The 25,851-nt window shown below is 36.0% G+C and overlaps 1 protein-coding gene across 1 annotated transcript in view; it reads left to right on the top strand.

Annotated features, from left to right (window-relative positions):
* The window catches only part of MAN1A1 (mannosidase alpha class 1A member 1), a gene marked incomplete at both ends in the record, with an annotated part of 139,699 nt that extends 116,721 nt beyond the window's left edge, over positions 1–22,978 (top strand). Inside the window, 5 exons of the mRNA XM_079532451.1 lie at positions 3,087–3,202; positions 15,182–15,401; positions 16,183–16,355; positions 21,331–21,446; positions 22,852–22,978. Coding sequence (XP_079388577.1) covers positions 3,087–3,202; positions 15,182–15,401; positions 16,183–16,355; positions 21,331–21,446; positions 22,852–22,978 — 752 coding nt within the window. The remainder of the gene's footprint in view (positions 1–3,086; positions 3,203–15,181; positions 15,402–16,182; positions 16,356–21,330; positions 21,447–22,851) is intronic.
* Positions 22,979–25,851: the final 2,873 nt, after the last annotated feature.

Raw genomic sequence — 25,851 nt, forward strand, 5'->3', positions numbered from 1 at the left:
GTTAGCAATTATCCCACTTATGTTTCCACTCTTACAGTCATTTACCTTCCTTCTATTATTGAAAGAAAAGTAGTAAGATGAAATATCTTGATCTGAATACATATAACTAGATGATATGGTTCTGTTGTTTATCACTGCTGGGGCTGGTTAGACCAAGCTCAGGTAGAAACAGGAAAATAAATGGGGAAATTCTTGGATGCAGTAGTTTGCAGTGCCACAGGCCTGTGGCAGCTCAGTGTGTATAACCAGCTAGCGTTTTTGTACTGGCTCTGAGGTCTGTGCTTGCCTGTTGTCCATGTTGGTTTAACATGGCTTTGTAAAATGATAACACTTTCCATTGGAAGTGTTGTTCTAAAGCCATAAGCACTGAGTTTGATCAGAAGACTACCTTCATGCCTTTGTGAGCCTGTGTTCAGCCAACTTCAAATCCTCACTGGCTTCAGTCAACCACAGAAACTCAGCTTTTTGGCACTGGGCTAACCAACAGCTTCCCTAATTTGCATCCAACTCCCTCATTTAGTGCAATAGTATTGAGTGCCTCAAGGAGCATTATTGATCTGTGGCACTGTGGGTATGGCATTAAGCTTAGTTCTGCAATCATGCAATTATACTTTTGGTGAGCTGGACAAGAGGGGATCTTGCTAGTAGCTGCCACCATTAGTGGCTCTGCCTTATTTGTTTTATAGTAGTCAAATACTGATGCTACCTCACAGCCTTTCACATTTCCCTGTTTTTAATGTAATTGTGTCTTATGTACTCCTCTCTTACATTGAATGCCAGTTTCTTTTGCCATACACAGTAACAATTACAGTTTATACCACCTTTGCTTTGCAATAGCTTGTAGTATTGACATAGAAATTAGCTTCCAGCACATGAAAATGATGAACACAAATGTTGATGCAGGTCAGTCCCTACCATGCTGAAACAGCAAAAGCAAATTTGATCTTTACTTGTTGCATCTCTTCCGATTTTCTTTCAATTGCTTCTGTTTACAGACATTGATTTTTTTCCATAGTAGACCATCAGAATAAAAGGCTTGAGAGATATTTTATTTGAGACTGCTTTTCAAGTCTGTTTTCAGTTGATTATAACAGGAAAAGAAAGCCTAGCCCCGTAATTGGTACGAGACAGAAACATTTGCTCTCAAACGTCAAGTGGGGTGGGGGGAGTAGTTTCTGAACATTTCTTCTCTAGTAATGCTGTAACTGTGAAGGGCGCTGCTGGATCACTGCCATTGTTCCTGTAAATTCATTTAGACCTTGTTATTTTGACAGTAAATTGACAGTGATTTGCTGCAGCATGTGTCAGTTGGATTTGTCTACTACAATAATGTATATAATAACAGGGCTTATTATTGATGAAACTATGCGTGTGCTATTTAGTTTGCAAATGTCAGAGGTTTCTATGGTAATTTATTTAGGAAACTGTAAAGGTCATTGAAATGCTGCTGCTCAAAGATCAGCCTTCCATCATAGAAAATGTTCTCATTTTTTTAGGGAGCCTCCTTTCCATTTGGATCATGAACGTTTAATTAAATAAATGGTATATTCTTTACAAAAATTTAATATATCTCATTCAGAAGAGGAGGGGGAGAAAAAAAAGCAGCCTATAATCAAGATTTGATGGCACAATGTATTTGTTAGACAAAGGGAGAGGATACACTGGGAAAAGTAAATTATTTTTTGTATAGATGGGCTATGGGCGAAAGAAAAAAATAGTTGTAATAAATTTGGAATAGAAAAAAATCCTAATACAATTTGAACAGAAAAAAAAAATCTTATCTTCTGCAGTTACATGGCTTTCCAGTTCAGTAGGCAGAAGGATGCATTCAATGAAGAGAAGATACTAGAGAGTCCCAAAATAAAAAATTCTGTGTTCTTTTGAATTCTACCAGAGGCATAACTCTGAAGTTAAGACCAGTAAGGTATTGGGAAGCTTGAGGTCTGTACTGCTGACTCTCCTGCATCTTGCTTTATGAGCCTGGATTACGCTGAACATGTTCTGCTTTTCTCATGCTCAGAATTTTGTGAAATGACTCATTGACTTGCAGTGCAATATGTGGTATCCACATCTCCATCCTGGATGTCTTGGGTGAAATTGTCAAGCTCCTTCCCTACTGTAAAATTGACAGTTATAAATGATTAGTCCCAGTAAAACACTTTGAAAAACTTTCAGAGAAGACATTATACTTGTTAAGTCCCTTTATGTTACAAGGCAGTATCAACTTCAAAAAGAAAACTTAGTGCTCTTGGTTTAATGGAGCTTAAAGAAATACACTCTCTAGCTGTAGTATTTTATGCACTTAGGAGATCTATGCTGAAATCATACTGTAGCCCCTTAAAATTTTGCCAGGAATCTTCTAGAGTCTCTTTGAGAGGAAGCTAGTGCAACTTTATGCAAGCAGCTAAGACCACCAGTAATTCTTGTGTGGCTGGTGCAGTGATTTCACTTGTGTTTGCAGTGCCAAGTCCTAAACGGGTCCAATTAAATAATTACAGTGCTTGTAGTTCTACACTGCTTCATGTAGTAAGCATTGGACAGAATAAAGCAACATGAGAGCAATAATCTTCTGTACATGTAACAAAGTCTTTTTTTCGTACAGAACCACTGCTGTGTCCTGACAACCAACTAGATATTGAAAAACATAATAGTATTTTTAAGCATAGAGAGAGATTGACATTTTCAAATACCATAAAATAAATAATAAAATAAATCTGCCTCAGTACTACGGAACTAAAACATTTGGGCTTTTTTATGATGTGTTTTAAATGACACATCATTTGATAAGCAACAAACAAAAGCAAGGGGAAAGTATTTCTCAAATTACACAGCATTTTCTACTTTTTAAAAAATAGTTTTAAGATAAACAAAAAACAAAATGGGTTAATACATTTTTGTATGGGATAGATTACTAAACACGAAATAAATGTTATTCATATAAATTCTTGTTTCTTTTCCATGAACTCCTGTGAAAAAGTCAGCAGTGAGACATCTTTAAATGCATTACTGCGATTAAAAACTGTAATTGTATTTTACTGTCTGTGCTAAAGATGGACTTGCTGTTGAACTTCTGTATTGCCTTTTAGATCATGTCTCCATTGGAGGGCTTGGGGATAGCTTTTATGAATATTTGCTGAAGGCATGGCTGATGTCAGACAAGACAGATGAAGAAGGCAAGAAAATGTATTATGGCGCTGTTCAGGTAAATGAGAGATTTAAATCTTCCTTGCCATAATAATCTAATCTCTAATAGTCCTAACAATGTGAGAGATTTATGTGTTTGCCACCAGAGTGTGCTTTTTTAAAATGAATTAGTTTTGGGGTTTTTTTTAAGACTTCATCAAATATAAATGGTAGAGGAATGCGTCTACTGAAGAAAGTGGGAGGAGAGTCTTAAAGTATAGCAAATTTTCTTCAACTGAAAAATGGTCATAAAGTATGCAACAGTAATGAATCTAGAAGTAGCTCTCAGGTAGAAGTTCAATATTTCCCTGAATTTTCTCTGTATAGACTCTTTTAATGTCTTTTTTTTTTCTTTTCATATATTCAGAAGCTAATTCCTCTTTTGTGTTACAGCCTCATACTTCAGCCACTACAGTATTTTGACTGTAGTCAAAATAGGGATCAGTGTGTTATGTTAGATAATATTAACAGAAAAACAAATTTTGTTATGCAATGCCTTTTTGTTACAAAAGGCACACATTTACCAACCTCTGTGAAACAGGCAATCATTCAAATTGGACACAGGAGAAAGTTCTCAAAAATCAGAATTATTGATACTTTTTTTTTAATGCTTTGTTTTATTTATGATCCTACTGGTCTGCAATTTGCTTTGTTATTGATGGTATTTCCTTTAGTATGCTGTTTTTGGAGAAATAATATTCTTTTGACGCTGGATTGAAACTCGTGAAGCATTACGTTTAAATCCATATTTACAGGCTTCCCTTGCAGTCTGGGCAAATGACCCATTTTCTCTGTTCTTTGCTTTCATGTGTATAAAAAAGAGGATAATATTACTTCTTTTTTCCCATCCTTTCATCTGTTTTGACTGTAAGCTCTCTAGGTCTGGGACTTTTATCTCTTATTAACTGTATGTATGTACAGTGCCTCAGCAGACAAGACTTCAAGATGCCAAGTAATATCTGCTTATTCTTTCATACATCTGGAAATGCAGTCCCTAGAGAAGAGACATAAGTCTCTTTTTACTTCCCACACAGCAGAAAGTGGTGGCATTAAAAAATACAGCCCTGACTCACTGGAAGTACTTTTTTCATTAGAGAGAAAAGTCATATGGTGATGATTTGAGGGAGGATGTGATCCCTGCTGGTAGTACATTTGACAACTGAGCATCCTCTGCTAAGAAAATCCTGCCTTTAATTTTGTAAGTGCAGATTTGGATGGGGTCTGCCTCATTTCTACTGATAACTGAGCAAAAGATGGACTTTAAATTAGATTTCAGTATATTTGAAGTTATAGTATAAGAACAGTGATATTGTAATAGCTCAGCCATTAGGTTAGCAGCCAAAAAGCAAGAACAAAGTATCTGGTAATACAATATCAATTCCTCTTATTGTGAAAGGCATTTTGACCACCTCAAAGTCTTCTTTCACTGGTTTAACAACGTCATTTCTTTCTTTTAAATGCATTCTTACACAGAGTAAGTGCTAGTGTACAGACATGTGCAATAAAAAAAGTCCTCTTTTGCTCTTTTTTTGAGTTGCTCTTCTGGAAGATGCTGCAGGCGAAATATTGCTAATGCAGTGATATTGTGCATCCTGCTCCCTGTCCCCTAGGGAATGCAGAGGAATGTTGCTGCCCACTACCAATAGGGAGCAAAGGGCAGCCAAGCACTTCCATGGGTGATACTCCTAAAGCTGTTATCTGCCTTCCCCTGCTTCCAGCCCTGATTTTGGATGTGTGGTAAAGACTCAGGGGTCTGGATCACTCCTGAGCAAGGCACGCGAGTGGGGCAGAGGTCTGTATGCTCTTTCCTGGACAATGGAGGAAAGGGCCAGGAGTTTGTTCTGCACAGATCTTGCAGCCTGCTAGGCTGGCTAGGTGTGTCTGTGTGGGTGTCTGAGCTATGTTTGTATTCTCCGCTTTCTGTAGTGCAGTACATCTGTATCAAAGCTGAAAGAGTACATGCAGCATGTGGAGGAATAGCTTGATGTTGCAATGTAGCCTGTCCAGATAACAGCATCAGGACAGTATCATAGAAATTGCAGATTATTTGGGCACCACTGACATGCAAGGTTCTTTACCAGAGTGACTAGGCTATTTTGAAATCCATCCTGAAATTGGCTTTATTGCTATTGATCCTTTTCTTACCTAAATTAGCTTTAATTTAAGTGTCTGCACAAACTGCAGTCTTTCATGACTAAGCTTCTGCATTTTGGGTATTCTGAGTCTGCGTCATATTTGTTCAGATTAATTTCCCTCAATGCTTCCAGCTTCTTTTTAAGACTACACCAAAAGGGAATGGCACATTTGTTCCCAGCCATTTGTTCCTGCATTTTCCCACCAAGTTCTAAAAGTGTGACATTAGGGCTTGATGCCTAATTCAATATCTTCTGCTCTCCAGAAACCACAAATGAAAATATACAATGAGATACTGTATGGGAACTGCTGAGTCACGGCCTGAACCTCTGATTGATCACCTGAGGCGAGCCATGAGTCAGCCAGAGGAGCACAGGTGAAGGCAATTCACCTATGCTGCCGGAAGGGGTGGAGCCAGGCTGCACCCCTCCTAGACCTATTTAAGAGCTGGCTACCAGTGGGGAAGGATCTCTTCTGAGATCCCTTCTTCTGCTTCTTTCTGTAGGTAAGCCTTCCATTTATTCTCCTTATTGTCCTGGTCTGTTTTGCCTAACTCTCTTGTGATTATAACGTCTTAATATCCACTGATTATGCAGGTACCAAACTATGCTTAAAAACTTTTTATTTGCCATGAGTGAGGTGTATATTTGGCTGATGCTAATTTGAGAAAAGTTTATTTCTCATGGAAAAGGGACAGAGATATTGTTTTGAATACCAGATCACAATCTGAATGCATTTACAAGGCCATCAGAGACTTATAAACTCTAGAATTTGCATAGAGACAGGTGTATGTATTTTTACAGTAAGTTATTTTTTTTCTTTTGAAAAGTAATACATTATTTTATATAATGTCCTTCACATAATTTAGGAAGGAAGAGATCTTAAGCTAGTTTGAACAGAAAGCATGCAACATCTCCTAGTTATAGAACGTAATCTACTTTGAGGATTTTATTGACCATAGAACAAACTTTCAGTCTTTACAAGCATCCAGGAAACACTGCTCTCTTTTCAGCTAGCTCAGTTGATCTCTGAAGGACAACTGATTAGGTTTGGTAAAATAATATGATAATTTAGAGCAAAAATGAACCTTCTGGATTCACATCTAGCAACAGCAAGTCATAAGCAACTGCATCAAATCGTCCTCTCTTGAATGCCAGCCCTCATTTTAAAAGTTGAATAGTAATTTTCCCATTACTTTTATTCATATGTTGTTTCACACTCTTCTGGTATCTGTTCCTAATTTTCATATTATATTTTTTCCCAATCGTTGCCTCCAGCTTTCTATACCCTAAGCATTTCTTCTCTTTCTGACACTGCCTTCATCTCCTTCTTAAGTGTATTTCTGAATAAGCACCATATCTGAGGACTCTAAAGGGAGAGGTGCCTCATCTCAGCACAACTTTATAGAAGAAGGGGGAAACCCTCACCAGCAGCTCCCAAGCTAGTTCAGTTCAGCCAGCAGTGGGCCCCATGGTATCAAAAAGGAAAGCATCTGTGTTCTGTAGAAAAGGTGGTGTACTTTTAGACATTCAGATTTACTAATTTCTTTCACTGGATAACAACTGCTTAGAAGTAATACTGTGACATGGGAAGTAGTTACCTTCTGACAATGTGGAAATAAAAAATGATAAAATAGCTAAAAGTCTAAGTGCTGTGAAACTTGGTCGCAGCCAATTTCTGCTGGATGTCAACAGCACACTCCCAAAATTTAGTCTTCTGCAAGACTGGATTAAGCTGTTAAGGAATGTCATAAACTTTTTTGGGTATTGAAGGGAAAAAAGGCCACTGTTTGCCTCAGAATTTTGAGTATTCAGACAAACTACAGAGGATCTCTTTGGTTTGGGTCGTTTGTTTGTTTGTTTTTTTGTCTCAATAACAGTTGAGAGTAACCTTGATATACACTCAGGGAAGCTATGTGAGTAATTTTTATTTATTCACTTATTTTGGGAGTAGTGGTGATGTATTTAATTGTCAACATTACACAATGAACATTTTTCAGAACTGTCCAAGAGTTCAGATAAATAAAACAAAGCCACTCAGACTCCTTTCTCATTGAAGTGAGGGACCAAGCAATGTGTTGTTAGCAAAATGAAACATGATAGTAGCAGATACGACCTTTTCATCTCCAGGGTTTCAAGAAGGTATATTTAACTGTGGTGACAGACTGGTGGCTGCTCTGGGTTGATTGCAGTTTCCACTCAGTCACTTAAAGTGATTTGCTTTGCTATTACAGCGATCCTAAAAACTACATAACTGATATGGACAATGATAGAACTGCAACAACTCAGAATAATTTTTCATGCTGAGCAAAGCCAAAAGTACATTAATGAATTGGACAATAACTATTTTAGCACTTCTTGGCACTCAAGAAAATAGGAAATGGGATAAATCTGCATCAGCAGACAGCATGGCTCAATTGGAGCTGATCTGCTCAGTGAAGCAGTAGGGCTGTGGACTCATTTTAGGGAGGGTCTCATTTTGTCTATGACTTAAGTGTATGAGAATGAATAAATGTGTGGCTTATTTACATAGTTTGTCAGATGCTCTGTTAAAAATATTTATCATATCGCTGCACTAGTGTTCTATGTGTAGTGATACTAAAGCTGCATTATGCAGAAACACGAGATTCGTTATGCTTACAGGGCAAGGACATCCAGAGGACTTGATGCTCCTTTTTCTTTCCTAAGCTAGATTTCCTCTATTGTCAGAAGTATGGGAGGAATTTTGAGACTGTAACAGAAAGCAAAGCTTCTAAAGCCTTAAAAAAGGCTTCTGCAGATTTTTATGTTAATGGTTTACTTCGAACTATGCAATCTCTGTGTTTGGACTGTAAAAAGTACTTTGTTGTTTGTTTGCTTGTTTATGGACTATCATGAGAAGCAGCAAGCTGTACAGTTGTTGAGCTCTTGAAGGAGGATTTTAACCAGAAAAGTCTTGCAAGAGAAATTGTCCCCATTTTGCCTGGGGCTTTGCTCTTGTCATCAGAAAGTCCTGTCATGTCTGAGCAGCTGTATCCTTAGTACTTGCACTGTTTTTCTTTCCTTCCCAAAGGCTAATACAGCAAAAAAGCTTGCCAGAAGGGACAGATATTTATTCTAGAACATTCAGAAAATAGATAATATAAATTTTTGAGGAAAACTTGGAGTCTTGCTTTGATTCATGCTATTCTGTTAATACTGTTTGAAGAATGTGAATAAACCTTGCCTTCTGGTAGCAGAGAGCATTAAGTACCTTTAGTGCAAGAGTATTGGTGCTCTTGGAGACACTAATAGGCCTTTACAGACAAAAGTATATAAGTAGATGTTCAGGCAAAAGTAAATTATCAGCCTTCCTCTAGAACTTAATCATCTTTTAGAGATCAGATAGATAGGTATCACAGTAGTTAAATGCTTGCCAACTTTTCCATTTTGAAAATGTAGGTATCTCCATTACTTCATTCATATTTCATTTCATATGTGAGCTTGTCTTTGTAGCATGTCAAGTCCAAAAGCAGTAAGTGCTTCACAGTGTTTCTTATGTCAAAATGTTTCTTGCATATAGACTTTAAATGAATGAAAGCTCTTCTGTATTCAGATTTCAGTTTTTGTCTTTGAAAAGCAGAGTTCAGTAAGCAGTTGGAATATCAAGTGGAAACCGTACCATTTTTCTTTGCCTGAATCATTTGAATAACGGTAGCAAAGGCTCAAACCTCCTATTTTATGCTAGCTTCTCTGTCAGTATGCTTTCACATGACTCGTGTCTTGTAATACTTAAGTTCAATACAAAATTTAAGTTTAGAAAAAAACTTGTGCAATGTGTTTTCTACCATCTTCAAAATGGCAGTAATAATGGAAAAATGGAAATTTCAATCTCTTCTCATTGGAATGAGACATAAACTCATTGGAATTTTGGACAAATGATACATTGTATGAACTGTGAAGACTGGTGAAGAAAAGTACCTATTGCATTAGATCAACTCAATACAGAGAAGATGATGAAAGAAACTCAGACTGTAAAACGGACATGTGACATACAAATTCAAACTATGTGAAATCACAGTAATCCTGACCTGCCTGCTTTATGCTGGTTCAAAGCAATAAATTGTACTCATACAGGCCATAAATACTAAAATAAAAAGCAAAAAAAAAAAAAAAAAATGGCCACTTTTGAATTCTTAGAAATACCATGCTGTAGAACTCTCTCTCATGCTCATCGTTGCTTCAAATTGTCAAAATACTGTTTAAGAAGATCCCTAGGGGAAGAAAAATGTATTAAAAGTGCGGACTGAGATAATTTATTGTGCTTTATTATAAAGAAGCATACGAAGTTGTAATTATCCCCAAGGCAAACATTGTAAGCCCTGGAAGTTGAGGACAAAGATGATATTTTTGAAGTTCCAAATTTATTACTGAAGGGAAATGGATAACTCTGGCTTGCAAGAAAATTTTATCTCCAGCTACAGTGACATCTTGAGGTAGGAAAGGAAATGCCTGGGTTTTGTTCTTTAAATAGATGTAGCCGCTGAAGCTCATTGATCATAATAAACCAGTTTTTGTAAAAGAAGAGTTAAAATGTATACATGCTTGAAGAAGCAGAGTGTAAGTTTTCACTGTATTTTGTGGTTTATCATTTGTCATCTCTTTTCCTTATGCAGAGTTAACTTTTTTGTATTGTGTATGTTGAATTTAGCGACTTTCATAGGTACAGGACATTTTTATTGAGAAGCCTGCATCTGTGCCTACACTTTTCTTCCTTGGTGACACGATCCACCATGAGAATACCCTTTACTAACAATAAGCTTGTTGATATTTTTTCCTTTCTTAATTCACTTGAACACTGAGATTACTTAAATTATATATCATCCATTTTGCTCTATAAGCAATCCGGTTCTATGTCCTAAACAACTCAAAGGGTAAATGAAGGACTTCTCTCAATCACAAGAAGGAAGAGGTAAGGAAAAGGCAGTGTGTAAACTGTGTTTTGTCCCTTGCAATCCCTGGACATTAGAAAAGATGACAGACTAGCATTAGAGAATCCTATCTTCCTGAATCACAAATAGTGCTGGAGACCACAGGGAGGGCACCAACATACTGAAGAACTGCGTGGGTGAAATGGAAATAGGTAACTAAGAAACAGGGCAGAGGCATAATTTTATAATGTAAACTGACGAGAAAGATGCCAAAAGTAGTACAAGGTACACTTGAGTCACAATACAAAATGTAGAAGGGACTATTAGTGTTTCTAAGTGAATTTTCTAGCGCTTTTACAGTTATTGTATCAGAGAGATAATTTCCCACAAGATGGGGGAAAAAAAAAGATAATTTTGGATGCCCCATCCTTAGAGGTGTTCAAGGCCAGTTTGGATGGGGCCCTGGGCAGCCTGGTCTAGTATTAAATGGGGAGGTTGGTGATCCTGCATGTGGAAAGGGGGTTGGAGATTCATGATCTTTGAGGTTGCTTCCAACCCTGGCAATTCTGTGATTCTGTAATTTAGCTAAAAGCTTAATTGTAGTGAGGACTGTAAACAGAGCATTGCATAAAAGCATACGAACACAAAAAAATTGCCAGGAACAGAATCAGTCATAAGAGTTAGTCTGGCTAAAAGAGCTTACTCCAAACCACATACCATACAGCCCTTACATGAAGTGAATTTATTTCTTTTAATAGCTGGCAGGCATTTATTTTTCTTTAGTCTCCCTTCCTTCCTTTCCTTTTTTGTCAAGTATAGTCTGGAGTCAGATTATCTACATCTTTTTTTTTCAGTCAGTGGCAGGTAACATCCTTTCTTGATCCCTTTGAGAACAAGCATTTGCAGCCACTTTTTCTGTGCTGGCTCCTAACAATTAGCCATCAATAATGTATTATCAGCTAATCAAAGATCACATTCTTGTAGCTTTTTGGATTTTTTGCAGATGTTGTCTATTGGTTTATGTTGAGCATATTCATTGCAGTAAAATTAAATAATAGTCTCTATAGTGAAAATATGACAAAACTTTATTCACAAGTAGTGAAACTCAGAAGGGGTTATTTGTAGACAGGCTCTTAGTTATACTAGAGCTGTGCTTAAAATAAATGTGTGCCTTTTTGAAATGTGTAGATAATTATGTCAAAACAAAAGTAAATTGATTCTGAGTATGAAATTGAAAATTAATTCTGCCAAATAGAAATTTTCACTTGGGTGGATCCTTATCAAATTAGTACCTAATCTTTTTTTATAATGATTTGTTTTAGCAACTTCAGTTCCTTGCCAGAACTTCACCCACAGCACTGCAGATAGCAATCAGCATTTAGCTATGAGCTCATAAGCCCAAACTTTTCATCCTACTCCTCAAGTTCAGACACTTGTTATATTCCCATTTAAACTGATAGTATTTCTTCCTCATCCTACCACTTTCTTAACTTTGTCTTCAGATTTTTTTATCCTTAAGCATTTGTCCATTCATTCCAACCGGTGTTTTAACCTTGTTCTCTGGACCTCAAGCTTATTTAAAAAACAAAAATCTTTGTTCAGTCTGTCCTGATGGCACTTAAAAGCTGTGTGAAATTCGCTCTGGAAAAAAAAAAAAAAAAATTATGTTCTGTTTAAGAAGTGCTCACAGATTTAACCTGTAAAAGTATTAAAATGTTTGAACTGAACTGTTTAAAAATTCCAGTGGATGGATATTGAATGGCTGTGGTACACTGGGTATAGATTCTGAACTGATAATTGAAATATTAGTGATTTTTTTTGTTTATTATTTACCTTGAAAACACTGTAATATGCTAATGCATTATAAAAACACTACATTACTCCAGAAGTAGTTCTTTATCAATATTTCAAACTAAATTCTGAAATCCAACCATACTTAAGCTGGATTTGTGAGGGAAAGGGAGGCATTACCATACATCTTAAAGTAAACACTGTCATCTGTACAGTTTATAATTTTGGAGAATACATTAATTGATAGTTATGTTGGGGATTTTATTTTATATGTTGTACTCATGCGGGCTATAGATCTATTAACATACAAATCATTTACATCTTTGAGGCCTTTTAGATATGCTGATCTTTCATAATACTAAATATTTTTTACTATCAAGTTCTTTGAGCACCTCAAGTACTGTGCTCAGTTTTGGGCCCCTCACTACAAGAAAGACATCAAGGCCCTGAAGTGTGTCCAGAGAAGGGCAACGAAAATGGTGAGGGGTTTGGAGAACATATCTTTTGAGGAGCAGCTGAGGGAGCCACTCTAGAGTTCAGACTCTGCAATTAAACTGAGAATAACAAGGCAATTGGAGAGACCATAATATATAAAACAACTGCATAATGAAAATAACTTTAAATAAAATGCTTACATTGTGAAGATAACTATAAATAAATATAAGTACTTGTTCTTAATAGGGCTCATTAATAAAATCAGTATAATGTATAATGTTCCCTCCAAAGGATGAACAATATGAAAATTACTTATATTTGCAACATTTTAATATCAGTTAGCATCAGGTTATTTTTTAATGCTTCTGAAATTGATTTTAAAATTTCTCCAATAGATGTTATCTTCTTCAGTTTGACATTTTATCCAGAGACAAAAAAAAAAAAAAAAAAAAAGAGGGGAACAAAAAGCAATACTGAAAGCTTACTGGTATATCAAAATCCATTTTCATACTAGAATAATAAAGTCTGGTGTGATTCTAGTACTTCTGAATGCGTATGACCACTGTCATTTCTGTCAGGTACAATTATGCTTCAGTTTGTCTTTCATTAGAGAAAAAAAAAAAAAAGGCAGTATAGGTAAATTTATTTATCAATCAAACTTTAATTTCTTTGCTTTTGTAATAAATTCTTAATCGATTGTTTAGTGACCAACAGCGCTATCAGGCATTAACAGAATTGTTGATTTGATGAGATGGAGAGATACCCTGCTGTCAGGTCTAATGAAGCGTCACTAAATTAAGACTTTTCCGTTTCTGAACTTGATTTTTAGATTACTTATCCTTGAGAATGCCTCAGTCGTCTGAAAGCTATTTGTCACAAAACTGTTGCGTGCTCTAGCAATAAGGTATCCTATTGGAGTACACAAACTCTTTTACAAAAATGTGAACAGCACACTGAAAGGAACTGTAGGAAGTTTTCCACCAATTTCTATCTTCTCATAAATTTCACCTGTTTACGCAGCAGTACATTTTGTAGCAGATTCTATGAACTCTGTTCTATCAGTTCTTTAATTATACATTAAAGTACTTCATACCCAATGAGATAACTAAAAGAAAACACATTTCAAAGAACATTATTTTTAAAAAGCTGTACCTAGGTATTCCACTACTAGTTTTCAACCTGACAGAAAAGCTGTTTGATGATGCACTTGGAATACATGACCACTGTTAGTTTCACATCACCTTAACCCCTGTAATTCTTTCATCTTCCACATTGGAGTATGTTGTTTGAATGCGTAAGGAATACATTTCTCATCCCTTTCCCCTTTGTGTTTAATTCCTCTTTCTGTAGGTTGATTTACACAGGATTTGTTTAAAATACAGAAAACCTCATTATTTACTGATGCTTTAAAATTTAGGTATGTTTTCACTTGGCATCCAATGCTAAAAGTGTACAATCCACGAGGAAACAAAAGAATTGAGTATCTTTCTAAGACAGTAGTGGGCCTGGAGGCAGGCAGAAAACACCCTCACTAAATGCTTTGCACTAGTGTTAGTGGAAAACAAACTATACCTTTTGATGAGACATTCTTGTGCCCCCCCCCCCCCCTCCAAAAAAAAGAGCTACATAGTAAGTAAAACTTGTAGAGTTATTCTGCTGATGCTTCTGATTTACAGCAGATTTTTTCATGCTTATAAAACAACCTTTACAGATGTTTAAATGGGAAGAAATAACTATAATTAATACCTTCTCATTGTTACACATTGCTTTTAATCCTGGCTTTTTTATTAACGGTTCTCTACTGATGTTTTATTAATTTTCTTTCGCTTGTGCAATGCACGCTCAGTACTGTTTCTGGATCTCATGATTTCAATAGAATAAACCAGAACACTGGTGGTTAAACTGAACGTGTGATAGAGATGTTAATTTCCTCTCCACTACCCTTTAATGATAATAACTTAATTTCTCTGTGTGTTTCTAATTAATGTGCTCCCCTGCATCACTACTATTGTTTTAATTTTGTTCCTCTGAAAACATATGGATGTTTTTCTGGATTTAGTAATTAGTGACCAGACATTGCTATCAGCACACAATTCTAATTCTTTCCCAGAGAGCTGTTTCTTCTTCTGCTTAGTTTTTGGTTTTTTATTTATTTTTTTTTTCCTGGAAGTCTCAGAGTTTCTGCTCTTGATTATGGAGGAATTCAATCCTGGGGGGAAATTCATTGGTCTTGGTTGGGAGTGCCATAAAGTCCCAAAAGCCCAGCATTGTTTAGTACACTGACTCAGATGTTTTGAATATGAATTTAGACCTGTGTATAATGCACATAAATTTATATCAATAAACAAATTTGTTCTCAGAGTTCATTTTGGAAATATGGAAGCTAAAGTAATTGCTAATCACTGTTAAAAATGAAATTATCTGAAAGTGTTCAAATTAGGAAGGAGAAGAAAAATATTAAAATGGTATTTTATTTTTTTAGGCCTTTTGTATAAGATATACTGTGTAAGTTGCTGAAAGTTGTGGCAGTGTTAATCATCATATCAATGTATCCTAATCAATGTTGATTTAGCTACACTTTGAATTTGTGCCAGCTCACCCATTTTATCTTATAAGCAAAGGCAACACAGAGGAAAAAAAAAACTGACATATAAAACGGTCTTAAGGTCACTGTTATCTGTCTTGGTCTTTCATGCTTTACCAAGTGGTAACTTTTGATGATTAATAGTAATAAATAATGTGCTTCCACAGGCCATAGAGACCCACCTCATTCGAAAATCAAGTAGTGGACTGACATACATCGCTGAGTGGAAGGGTGGACTGCTCGAACACAAGATGGGACATCTGACTTGTTTTGCTGGAGGCATGTTTGCTCTAGGAGCGGATGGAGCACCCAGTGACAAGACAGGCCATCACATTGAGCTTGGTGCTGAAATTGCTAGAACTTGCCATGAATCTTATGATCGTACAAGTAAGTACAGTATCAGGGAGTTTGATTTTATGAAGGCAGCCATCAGTGTTTAATTCACAGTGGTGAATAAAAGCTGAATCATTGCAAAAACTCTTCATCCTTTTCCTGATAAAATGCTGCTTTGATTCAGAAGTAACTTTAAGAATGGATGCTTTGTTTCATAAGTAATTTCTGTACATCTGAATTATAGCTACTCACTGTGGTAGCTAACATTACAGCTTTTTTTTCCATGTTACCAATTTCTTCATAGCCAAATATAAGTGAGGGAGGAGATCTGTTCATTTGTGCATCATTAATTATACTTTATGTGCAAAAAAAATATTCTCAATTCTATTGGTACAATATTGCAAACAAAGGATTGCACAAAGAAAGTGAATCTCTATGCAGGAAATTTCTTTGGATTCTTTCATCTTATAAAAATAACCCTGGCAGCATTTCAGATCCTAGAGTGTATTATCAAGTTTAACAGAGAAAAGTGAATATCCTCGTCTTTTAAGGAAAACCAAGTATGTTGCTAATTATAAAATTGCTCAGAATGCAAATGTTAACATCACTGTTCAAACTGGATCTGCTGTTTAAGGCATGGATAAAAAATAGCTCTTGAGCACTGTGAATTATTTGCAAAATATTAGAAAAAGAAGCTGCTGTAGTGTCTGTCAAAAATTATAAACATTTTAGGTAGCATGCCTTGTGTGGTATGAAATTATAGTTAATTTGGCAGGTTACATGATTTGAAACCTTTGAATGCCTTTACTTCAGCATATGTTTTTATATTGGGTAGGTATGAAACTGGGGCCAGAAGCGTTCAGATTTGATGGTGGAGTTGAGGCCATTGCTACAAGACAAAATGAAAAATACTACATCCTACGACCTGAAGTCATAGAGACCTACATGTACATGTGGCGACTTACTCATGACCCAAAGTACAGGCAGTGGGCATGGGAAGCTGTAGAGGTAATGTTCTAGAGGATTCTTTTCTTACTAAATTCTAGTATCTTGTTATGTGAGCTATCGAACAAAATCTGGATTTTACTTAGCAGTTGAAGAGTAAGTAATCATTTTAAATCAGTAATATCAACTCACATTTCCAGAGATTTACTAAATGAAATAAGATGATTTTGATTGACTCATCTCCTGTTGGTATTTTATACCTGAAAAATAGCTTGCAATTTTTCTTTATTAAATATTTCCCTGATCAAAGTCATATTTGAATGTTTTGCTCAAAATGCTGAGTATTGCTGCATGTGAACGGAAAGTGAAAATATGACGTATTTGAGTCCTGGATATGGAAATAAGTTCTATGAACTGTATTTTCTATAGTATAGGGATGGGATCAGGAAAGCCAAGGTGCAGATGGAATTGAACTTGGTGAGGAACGTGAAAAACAGCAAGAAGAGATTCTTTAGATACAATGGGCAGAAAAGACAGGCAAAGGAGATTGTATCCCATCTAAGAAATGGGAAGTGAGAGCTGGCCTCCTCAGACATGGAGAAGGCTGAGGCAGTTAAGGAGTTCTTTGCCTTGTTCTTCATGGCCAGTCAGGCTTCTCATGCCTTTTGTATTCTTTAATCAATCTTACTGTTGGACGTGAATACTATAGGAGTTACCTTATTTGGTCCTCCAGGCATGGGCTTACATTATGCTTCCAGAGTTTTCTTCTCACATTGATGTTGCACTTCTTAAAGGATCTGCCTATCACTCTTTGTCTGAGATTTTTAAGTGGACTGAGACCTTATGAGAAGATTAAGGAGGCTAAAGAGTACTAATTTTGTGGCTCTATATTCTAAAAAAAAATACAAAGAAAGAAATCAAAACTCTTTGCAGTGTTTTCTTACCAATGACCCCTGAGTCCTTTGCAGACCTATTGCCTTCTGGGATTTTAAAACCATTCTGTTTGTCAGTTTGTCCAACACATCTTTCTTCTAGGAATTTATGATTGTAACTCTTCCGAATGGCCTTCTAGTAGACATGGAAGCTTGCTCTACAGTCAGGAAAGAATACATTGACTTGTTGCACAATTACCTGTCCCTGTGAGACCGTACTAGAGAGCTATTACTGCATTACAATTCTATGTACCTGCCTGCAACATGACATCTGCAGCTACCTGGCTCCCCATACAGCAACAAAAATCTGTAATTGTACTCCATATTCACTCTTTGAGATACTGAATGTATCTCAAATTTGTGCAAAAAGAGCATTTCAATTTTGGTTATTAGATGCTCTTGAGGAATAAAATGCTTGATAAAATCAGCTCTCCATAGTAAAACTATACTAATTTCCAACTCTATTTCTTGCATATTCTGTGCAATTCTATATCTGCAGTCAACACTCTATTTAGCTAGGTAGGGTGTAGATTTAGGACGATGTGTTTACTATCTTCAGGTATTAGCTGTATGTCTTTAAATGACGTTGCTGAGTTACTGATTCCAAATCTTTTTTTTTTTTTTTTTTTCTCCTCCCCAAAAGATTCTACTATAGAGTGCTGTTCCCATACTTCCTTCTTTCCTAACACCATCCATATGCTTACATTTTCGTACTGGATTCTTCCCAGACAGATTATAATTGAAATGTTTAAAATCACTGTTTATGGAAGTCATCCCACTAGGCTTCAGCAGTGCCAAGTGTACAGTGTTCCTTCTCCAGATGCTTTTCCTGACTCATTGTTGCTGCCCACAATGTTAATATTGTTATAAACAATTACAGTGTTTTCCTTATTATTATTCTTTACCCTGATTCAGTTTGTTTGTGTTTATTTCAAGTTTGTATACTTATTTACCTTCTTATTGATCTCCCTATGTTCCTTGTTTAACATTCTTGTGGCTACTTTAGTCTAGCTCTAAAGTAATGGTTTAGAGCCCATCTATGGCAAATGCAGCTGGTTTCATTCTGTGCAGGCCCATCTTCCATTGTCTTAATGTACAGCTGCGTGTTTCACAAAAACAGATCTTGCAGAAGCTGTACAGTCATCTGTAGGTTTCAAATATTTTCTTTTTCTCTTTGATGTTTCTAGCTCATACAGCTCCACTTCATGTTGCTTTTTTTTTTTTTTGTTCCAGCATGTGTCATGATAGTTTACCACAACTACTTCACAAGTCCATAGAATTCTAAGGTTAGAAGTGACCTCCAGTGATCACCCAGTTCAACTATCCATCTACCACTAGTATTTCCCCACTAAATCATGTCCCTTTGTGTAGCATCTAAATGTTTCTTGAACACCTTCAGTTCTGCTCACTCTTGCTCATTCTTACACCAGAGAACACATCACTCCATTCTTGTGTTCCCTACCCACTGAATATGGGAATTCCAGTTACCAGCACTGTTTTCATTAAGAGAAAGCAGAGACCAAAAAAAAAAAGGGGTAACAATCAGTCCATTTGCTGTAGTCTGAAAATGCTGAGTTTTAGGTATTTCATGTCCTTTTTCAACTCATGACACTGACAGTAATAATTCATGTTTGTTTTCTAGTCCCCATGCAGTAAGAGGCTTCACCTGTGCCATGATCATGAACTGTTAAACTCTACAACACAAAACACATCTATTTTTTTCATTCTCTAACTTTCATAGTCTGAAAAAACACTCTTGTCTCTCCAATTTTTTTTTGTACTCTGGAGGCTTGCTTTCCTGTCTCAGTTCGTCCAAGATTGTTTTGTATGTACTTCAGTTTCTGGAGAAAATGCAATGATGACCAATAGCAAAATCCACTCCTACTGAGTCAGAAAGATTTTATCAGCTTAGCTCATGAATGTCTCCCTTTCTGCATTATAATTATGGCACGTTTTGAATTCATAGCACTTCCTTTGTTTTTTTCTTTTATGAGACTTTGAGACTGACAGCTGGTTCCCACTTTATTTATGTTTTCCATTACTAGCATAACTGAAATGAGCCACTCTCATTTTCCAAGGTCTACTAATTTAAAATGTGTTAAGTCAATTCTCCTCACCTACCACTGATGCACTGTAAGTATGAATGTCACTGTATTCTGAAATGGAAGACACAGGAGCAAAAGGACATTCTTGCCAGATAAAGAGTGATTACAACAAATATATTTTTTTGTGCTGCTAATACCAGATGTTAACGTATTTCCCATTAGTGTAGTGCAAAGTAGCTTTCAGGGGTAAGATGATCCACATTTGCACAAAGCAGATACCACCAAAGGGCCAAAATGGTGCAAGTTAATCTCTTATTTTTTGTCACAGCAGTGTATTCAGTTGTGTGTATGGTATCTCTACAATTAACTCTGGTGATCCTCATGAGGAAAGCTCTAACTACATGCACATAGAGCATATAAACCCTAAAAAGCAATTTGTTTTATTTTGCTTCACCCTGATTAGAATGCAGATGCTTCCTTGAATACTAGCTTTATCCTTCAAGTTTTCCTTCTGCTGTGCCTCAGAAAACATAATCTTGTGTTTGACATTGAAAATCCGGGCACAGATTCAGCATTTTGAATTCATTGCAGGTTCAAGTAGATGAGAGAAAAGGAATACCAGCCAGGGGAAATTACTTGTTTAAACTTAAGTATATTTGTCACTTAGTAAAACTGTCCAGGAAAATTAAAGAACCTGAACACACAGAGAGAAGAAAAATAGGCCTGTTATATTTTAAAGGGTCTCTTCTGGAGAAAAATGTCTTTTAAATGTACAATAGGCAGCTTGCTCTCAGTGAAAGCTATAGAGAGCCTGACGTGCAAGCTAAATATATGCAGATAGCTAACCATACCTCCAGCATTGAGGAAATACAGGATATCTACTCACAGCAAGACACAGATCTTGAACAGCTTTTAGAGCAGGCGGAGGTGATAGATACTTCAGTAATCATTAGTGACGTTTAGTCCCATCTTTCATCAAAAAACACTTATTCTGCCTGCTTGCTTGTTTTCGGGTGTATCCTTCTGCCTTTTCATTAGTTTTTGCTATATGTGATTTGAAATACAGAGCAGAATTTTCACGAAGAAAATCTATACATCTCATAGTCACTTCAGTGATATTTGTAATAAATTCAGAAATGGAGGAACTAGCTATCTAATGGGATTAGAGCCTTTCATATCCTTCTCGGGGTTTTGATGAAGCTCCAGGTATTTCTGCTTGAATGTTGTTACTCCCATGCCCATTTTCACAGTGAGCACTATGTTGCAGAGGAGGGAGGTCCTGAATAGATATAGTCAGCCATCATGTTTACTGTCGTTTTCCTTGTGAGAAATTATTTAGAGGTAAAGACTATTTGGACCTGCTTTTGAATAATGAGTCGGTAAATTAAATCATTGTAGATTCTCTTCAGGATATTTACATTGTCTAGTCACATAGCTTTCTGCCTAACAAGAAACAAAGATTTTTTCAGAAAGGTTATAGGACCTAAAGCAGAAAGAAATACAGTCATAGCCCAATATCAGATGTTTCCCTATCAAAAATGAAATAATTGAAAAAGAAAAACAAAAAAAAACCCTTAAGAACTTACACAAGAAATGGACAGTTGGCTTCCCCTTTCCAAAACTAAGGAAAAGAAAGGCAAAGAAAAGACTGATCTTAATCATAGCATTCAATTCAATCACAGTAAGTTGTAAGCAGTAAAATAAGACCAGGAAAGGTGTCTTACAGGATCTCTGAATGCTGTACAGACAAGCCTATGACAGAGAAGGTATGCTAGCAAAAATAAAAAAAAGAAAACAATGAATAGTATACATTTCCCTCTGAAAACTGGCTTGTATTTACTTCGTTTATGAATTTATCACTTTGATTCTCTTTAATGTAAAACTACATGTGTGTTTTAAAGAGATTTCTGTTCGGAGCTCTATCTAATTTTAGCTCTTGATCAAATAAAAATTGTCAGAAACTCATGGTAGTTACAGTGTTATTTTCAAACAATGAAAAAATGACAGATTATTCATATTATTAAACATCTTTTTTTTTTTTTCCCCCTCACCTGTCTTTAGGCACTGGAAAAACACTGCAGAGTAGATGGTGGCTATTCTGGCATTAGAGATGTTTATAGTAATCATGAAAGCCATGACGATGTGCAGCAAAGTTTCTTCCTTTCCGAGACACTCAAGTAAGTTAAGAAAGTTACTTTCATTAATATCAAGTAGTTCTGTGTATCATCTCTACAGACAAGTATTTATCATTAGTACCCTTGACATTCTTGTACAAAATCTGACTGAAACAGTAGGGCTTTTCTTAGGTGACAGGAAGCCAAATTGCTTTTTTTTCCCCTCTTCTATGTCAGTAAAGTAAATTCTATGACTCTTGAAAATTATCTTTATTTTTGTTAAAGAAACTCAATAGCGTTTGGTGACAAATTACATCTACAAGCATTGATAGTTTCTAGTTACATATGCCAACACTAGGGAAACAAATTGAGAACACAGAGGACGTAAGAAGCATATATCACTTTCCATTTTAAATCTGCGGAGGGGGGGAAAAAAAAGCGAAGCTGCATGGTAAGCTCATGCATCCTGTTAAGAGGAAAAAAGTAAAAGTCTTTATTATATACCACTGTCTCCAAAATTGTTAATGGAGTGAATGAAGTTTTATTTAGGTGATCTCCAGAGGTCTCTTCCAACTTCTATGCTTCTGTGAAAAGCCTTCATGGAATGATGGTGATTCAGAATAAATTTTCATTTAGTAAGGAGAGTTTCACCCCTAAGTTGTCTTTACTAATCATGTTAAAGAAGCTACTATGCTGTACCATTATACTAAATAAAAGATTTATTTATTTATTTATTTTTATTTACTGCTGGCTTTAATAGACCCTATCTCAATAAATGTCTATCCAATCTTTTGGTCCTAGTGCTAGGACTTAGCTTTTATTCTTCAGAATTCCTAGGCCAGATGTTTCTCTCAAAAGTAATATAGCACTGGATTATAGTATTTCCATTACTTCACCTTGATAAATTGAATATTCAGGAGGAAAATATATATACATAATGGTTATATACAATCAAAATAGTACGTAATAACATTACAAAGGATAAAGTGGAACAGGCTGCCCAGGGAGGTGGTGGAGTCTCCTTCTCTGGAGATGTTCAAGACCTGCCTGGATGCCTACCTGTGCGACCTGGTGTAGGGAACCTGCTTTGGCAGGGGGTTGGACTCGATGATCTCTGGAGGTCCTTTCCAACCCCTACAATTCTGTGATTCTGTAATTCTGTGATTCTGTGAAGTGGAAGTGAGATAAAGTAGTATTCAACCTTGATGGCCTAAACTTATTTTTCCTCTATCAAAATAGAGGAATTGGGCTGTTGGTCTCCACTTGTTATTGCCCTTGACTCCAACCTGAGTGGAGTAGCTTTGTGCTAAACTTTATTATGCTAGAAATTAAGATTTTCTGTTTTGTCAGTGGTTTCCACTGATAGATTCATCTACGGAAATCAGGCATTCATGTTCTCTTGAAAATGATTGTTGTTCCACTCTCTTGATATAGTCATATTTTGTACTTTTTTTTTTTTTCTTGCCAGATACTTATATTTGCTATTTTCTGACGATGATCTTCTTCCATTTGAGCACTGGGTCTTCAACACGGAGGCTCATCCCTTCCCTATTCTTCGCAAAGAGGATGGGAGTAAAGAAGAAAAAGAAAAATAGATCGAGTTTTAACTTGTTTCATTCCTTATGTTTGTTTCCTGGACTTGGGCATGTGATTTGATTTTAAATCCTTGAGTTAAATTTGTAAATCGAATGTTTTGCAGTCTGTTTTCTTTAACAGTAAATATTTATGAATGGACCCAAACTCATAAAACTTCAGTCATCAGCTGAACCACTTTTTAGAAGAGAAATACATCTGTCCAGATTTTGTTAGTCTGCAGTGTAATCTTAGCTAAAAAGAGCAGAGGATCTGCATGTTACTAGTTTCCAGTTATACTTTTAATTTGACTGCAAAATTTTTTCTCCTCCATGAGGAGATGTCTGCTTTAAGCTGTAATATTTTGCCATGTTGCAAAAAGCCATATTGAATTAAGTATATAAAGAGCTTTTTTCTTTTTCTTTTTTTGTTCTATGTTAATTTGTTTTGTGTGTCATCCAAGACAAATATTGTGACTGTGACAGCCTCTTCTTATGCGGGTCTATCATTAAAGTAAATTATCTGATGTATTTCATTGTCAGTGAAGTCTACATAGGAATATTTTCATCTCATGCAGACACAACTCTGAAACTGCAGTATATGTTGGAGTTAGTCTCAACTAGATTTATGAGTTTAGCACATTAGTTAGCACACTAGTTTTTCAAGTGTTCATTAGAATATTCCTGTAGAGTAAATAATTTCTTCCCGATTCTAAGTGGAGTTATCCTTATGCCTTTAGTCGGGTCGATGTAGAGTAAAAGTAAGATAATCATTTCTTATTAGGAAAAGGAGTCTTGCCATCTTTATGTTTTTAATCCAATGGCTTTCATTTGTTTAGATGGTAAAAAGACAAAACTATTCAATGAATTCATTGAAGTTGAGCTGAGAATTATGCCAGAGACAATTTGGTTTTCTGTGACTTTCTCAAGCACTCAGACTGGTTCAAACTCAACACTAGTCTTTGTACTTTATTGTCACAAAGCAATTTAATGTATCTTTATGAATAAAATCAGGTATTCAGATGCCTTGAAGAAAATTCGTCTCTTTCAGAGAGGAAATTATCCAGCATAGAATTAAAACTCTGAAAGCATCTACTCTGGATTCTGTAAGTGTCAGAAATACAATATGTTGTAAAATAGTCCTTAGATTAGAAGCTTAGTTTACTGAGAAAGGTAACAGTTTTGCCAAAAATGTTTTACTTTGTGGTATCACCAAAGGAAAAGGAATCAGGCACAATTAATTCTTTCTTTTACTTAAATGTAGCTTGGAGTGTCTTACATTGTTTTGAAGTCTACAAATGTTTTTGCTCAGTGAAAGGATGAATTTTGTACATTTTGAGTAGAGTACAACACCTGGCTTCCCATTCTGAGAAAGTGCATTATGAACTGATTTGACTGCAACAAAACAAATGGTTCTAGTCAGTTATCTATTTTAAACCTTGTAAGCTGTCTATCACACATATCCAGGGTAGCTAATCAGAGCTGAAGAAACATGGTTGTTTAGGCATTACAGAGTACATTTTACTGCTTTTTTCTCTACTGATAGAGGTTTGCAGAATAGGCTTTACTTATGTGGAAGCCAAAAGCAAAGATAACATTACATTTTTATATGTATTGGAGGCTGACCCATGAACTTTACCCTCCAGAGTGTTTAAGACAGCACTGCCTATGTGGTCACTGCAGGCAGAGAAGGCAAAGTCTGCCATGTGAGCTGCAAAAGACATTTCTACAGGGGGCAAGGCAAGAGTATCTCCAGTGACACTGATTCTTCTTTCAGAGGCCTGGCAGAGCTGTGCAGTCATACATGAAAGTTAACAGAAGGACTCCACTGAGCCTCTGCGACCCAGAGCAGGGAGAATGAGTATAAACATATATACAGCTGCCTAATATAAAGCCTACTTGAATGGAATCTGCAAGTTGGCTTGAGATTTTTTGCTCTTGTGCAAAAGTATTATATTATTAAATATGGATTCTCTCATGTCTCGGTAACAGCGTGAGAGTAAGTGAAGAAGGAATCCTTGGCCCTCCTCTGTTGAAAAGTGGAATTCCTGCTTATGTTGGTAATCCAAAATTTGTAACTGTGAAGTACTGGAGAATTTGATTGTATTGCTTCAGAAACTGTATTTATAAAGGAGCTTTTTTTCCCCGCAGCAACCGACAAATCTCTCTACGTACACAATTATCTTCCCTCTTAAAAAAAGAAAAAAATTATACTTTTGTCTTATTTATCTTTATTATGTCACCTGCTGCTGCCTACCACACGATAGCACAGGTGCTGCTATGGGCCTCGTATCAGTTAAATGACTTCAGTAACTCAGACAAAAGCAATCTTTGAGAAATATGTTTTGTAAGCCTCTTTTTACATGTTTTTCTTAACAATGGTATGCTTCCCCCCAGATGTGTCCAGTGATCTTGTGTTTATTTAATAAGCTTCAGAGAAACAATGGAGAGCCTGATAAGCTCTTCTTGTTTCAAAAAGCAGGCAAACACAAAACTGTTGTATGCATTGGGTCCTGTGTGCTTAAATACATGTCAGAACTGTTTACTTGTAATACAGATGTTCAGTATGAATATTTTTTAGTGTGATAGTTACGATGATTTGAAAGAGCACAAATTTGATGTGACTGGTATTGGTATTCAGGTTGTATGTACAAACTGCACTATACTGTACTTTTTGTAAACAAATGTAAGTAGACGAGAAGATTGTACAACGTGTAGATCTGCCAACTGTAAGAAAACTTTTCATAAAATGAGAATATATTTATTTTATTTTTATTTTTTTTTAATAACCCCAAAACACCAAAGCTAGTGTGATCATTTTGAAACAGTCACTACTTACCAGCCGTTGTTAGATTGCTGAGATAACGTTCATTTTATTTCCCATTCACTTAACTAGC

Source organism: Tetrao urogallus (assembly GCF_951394365.1).
Source record: "Tetrao urogallus genome assembly, chromosome: 2".
NCBI classification, from domain to species: Eukaryota; Metazoa; Chordata; class Aves; order Galliformes; family Phasianidae; genus Tetrao; species Tetrao urogallus.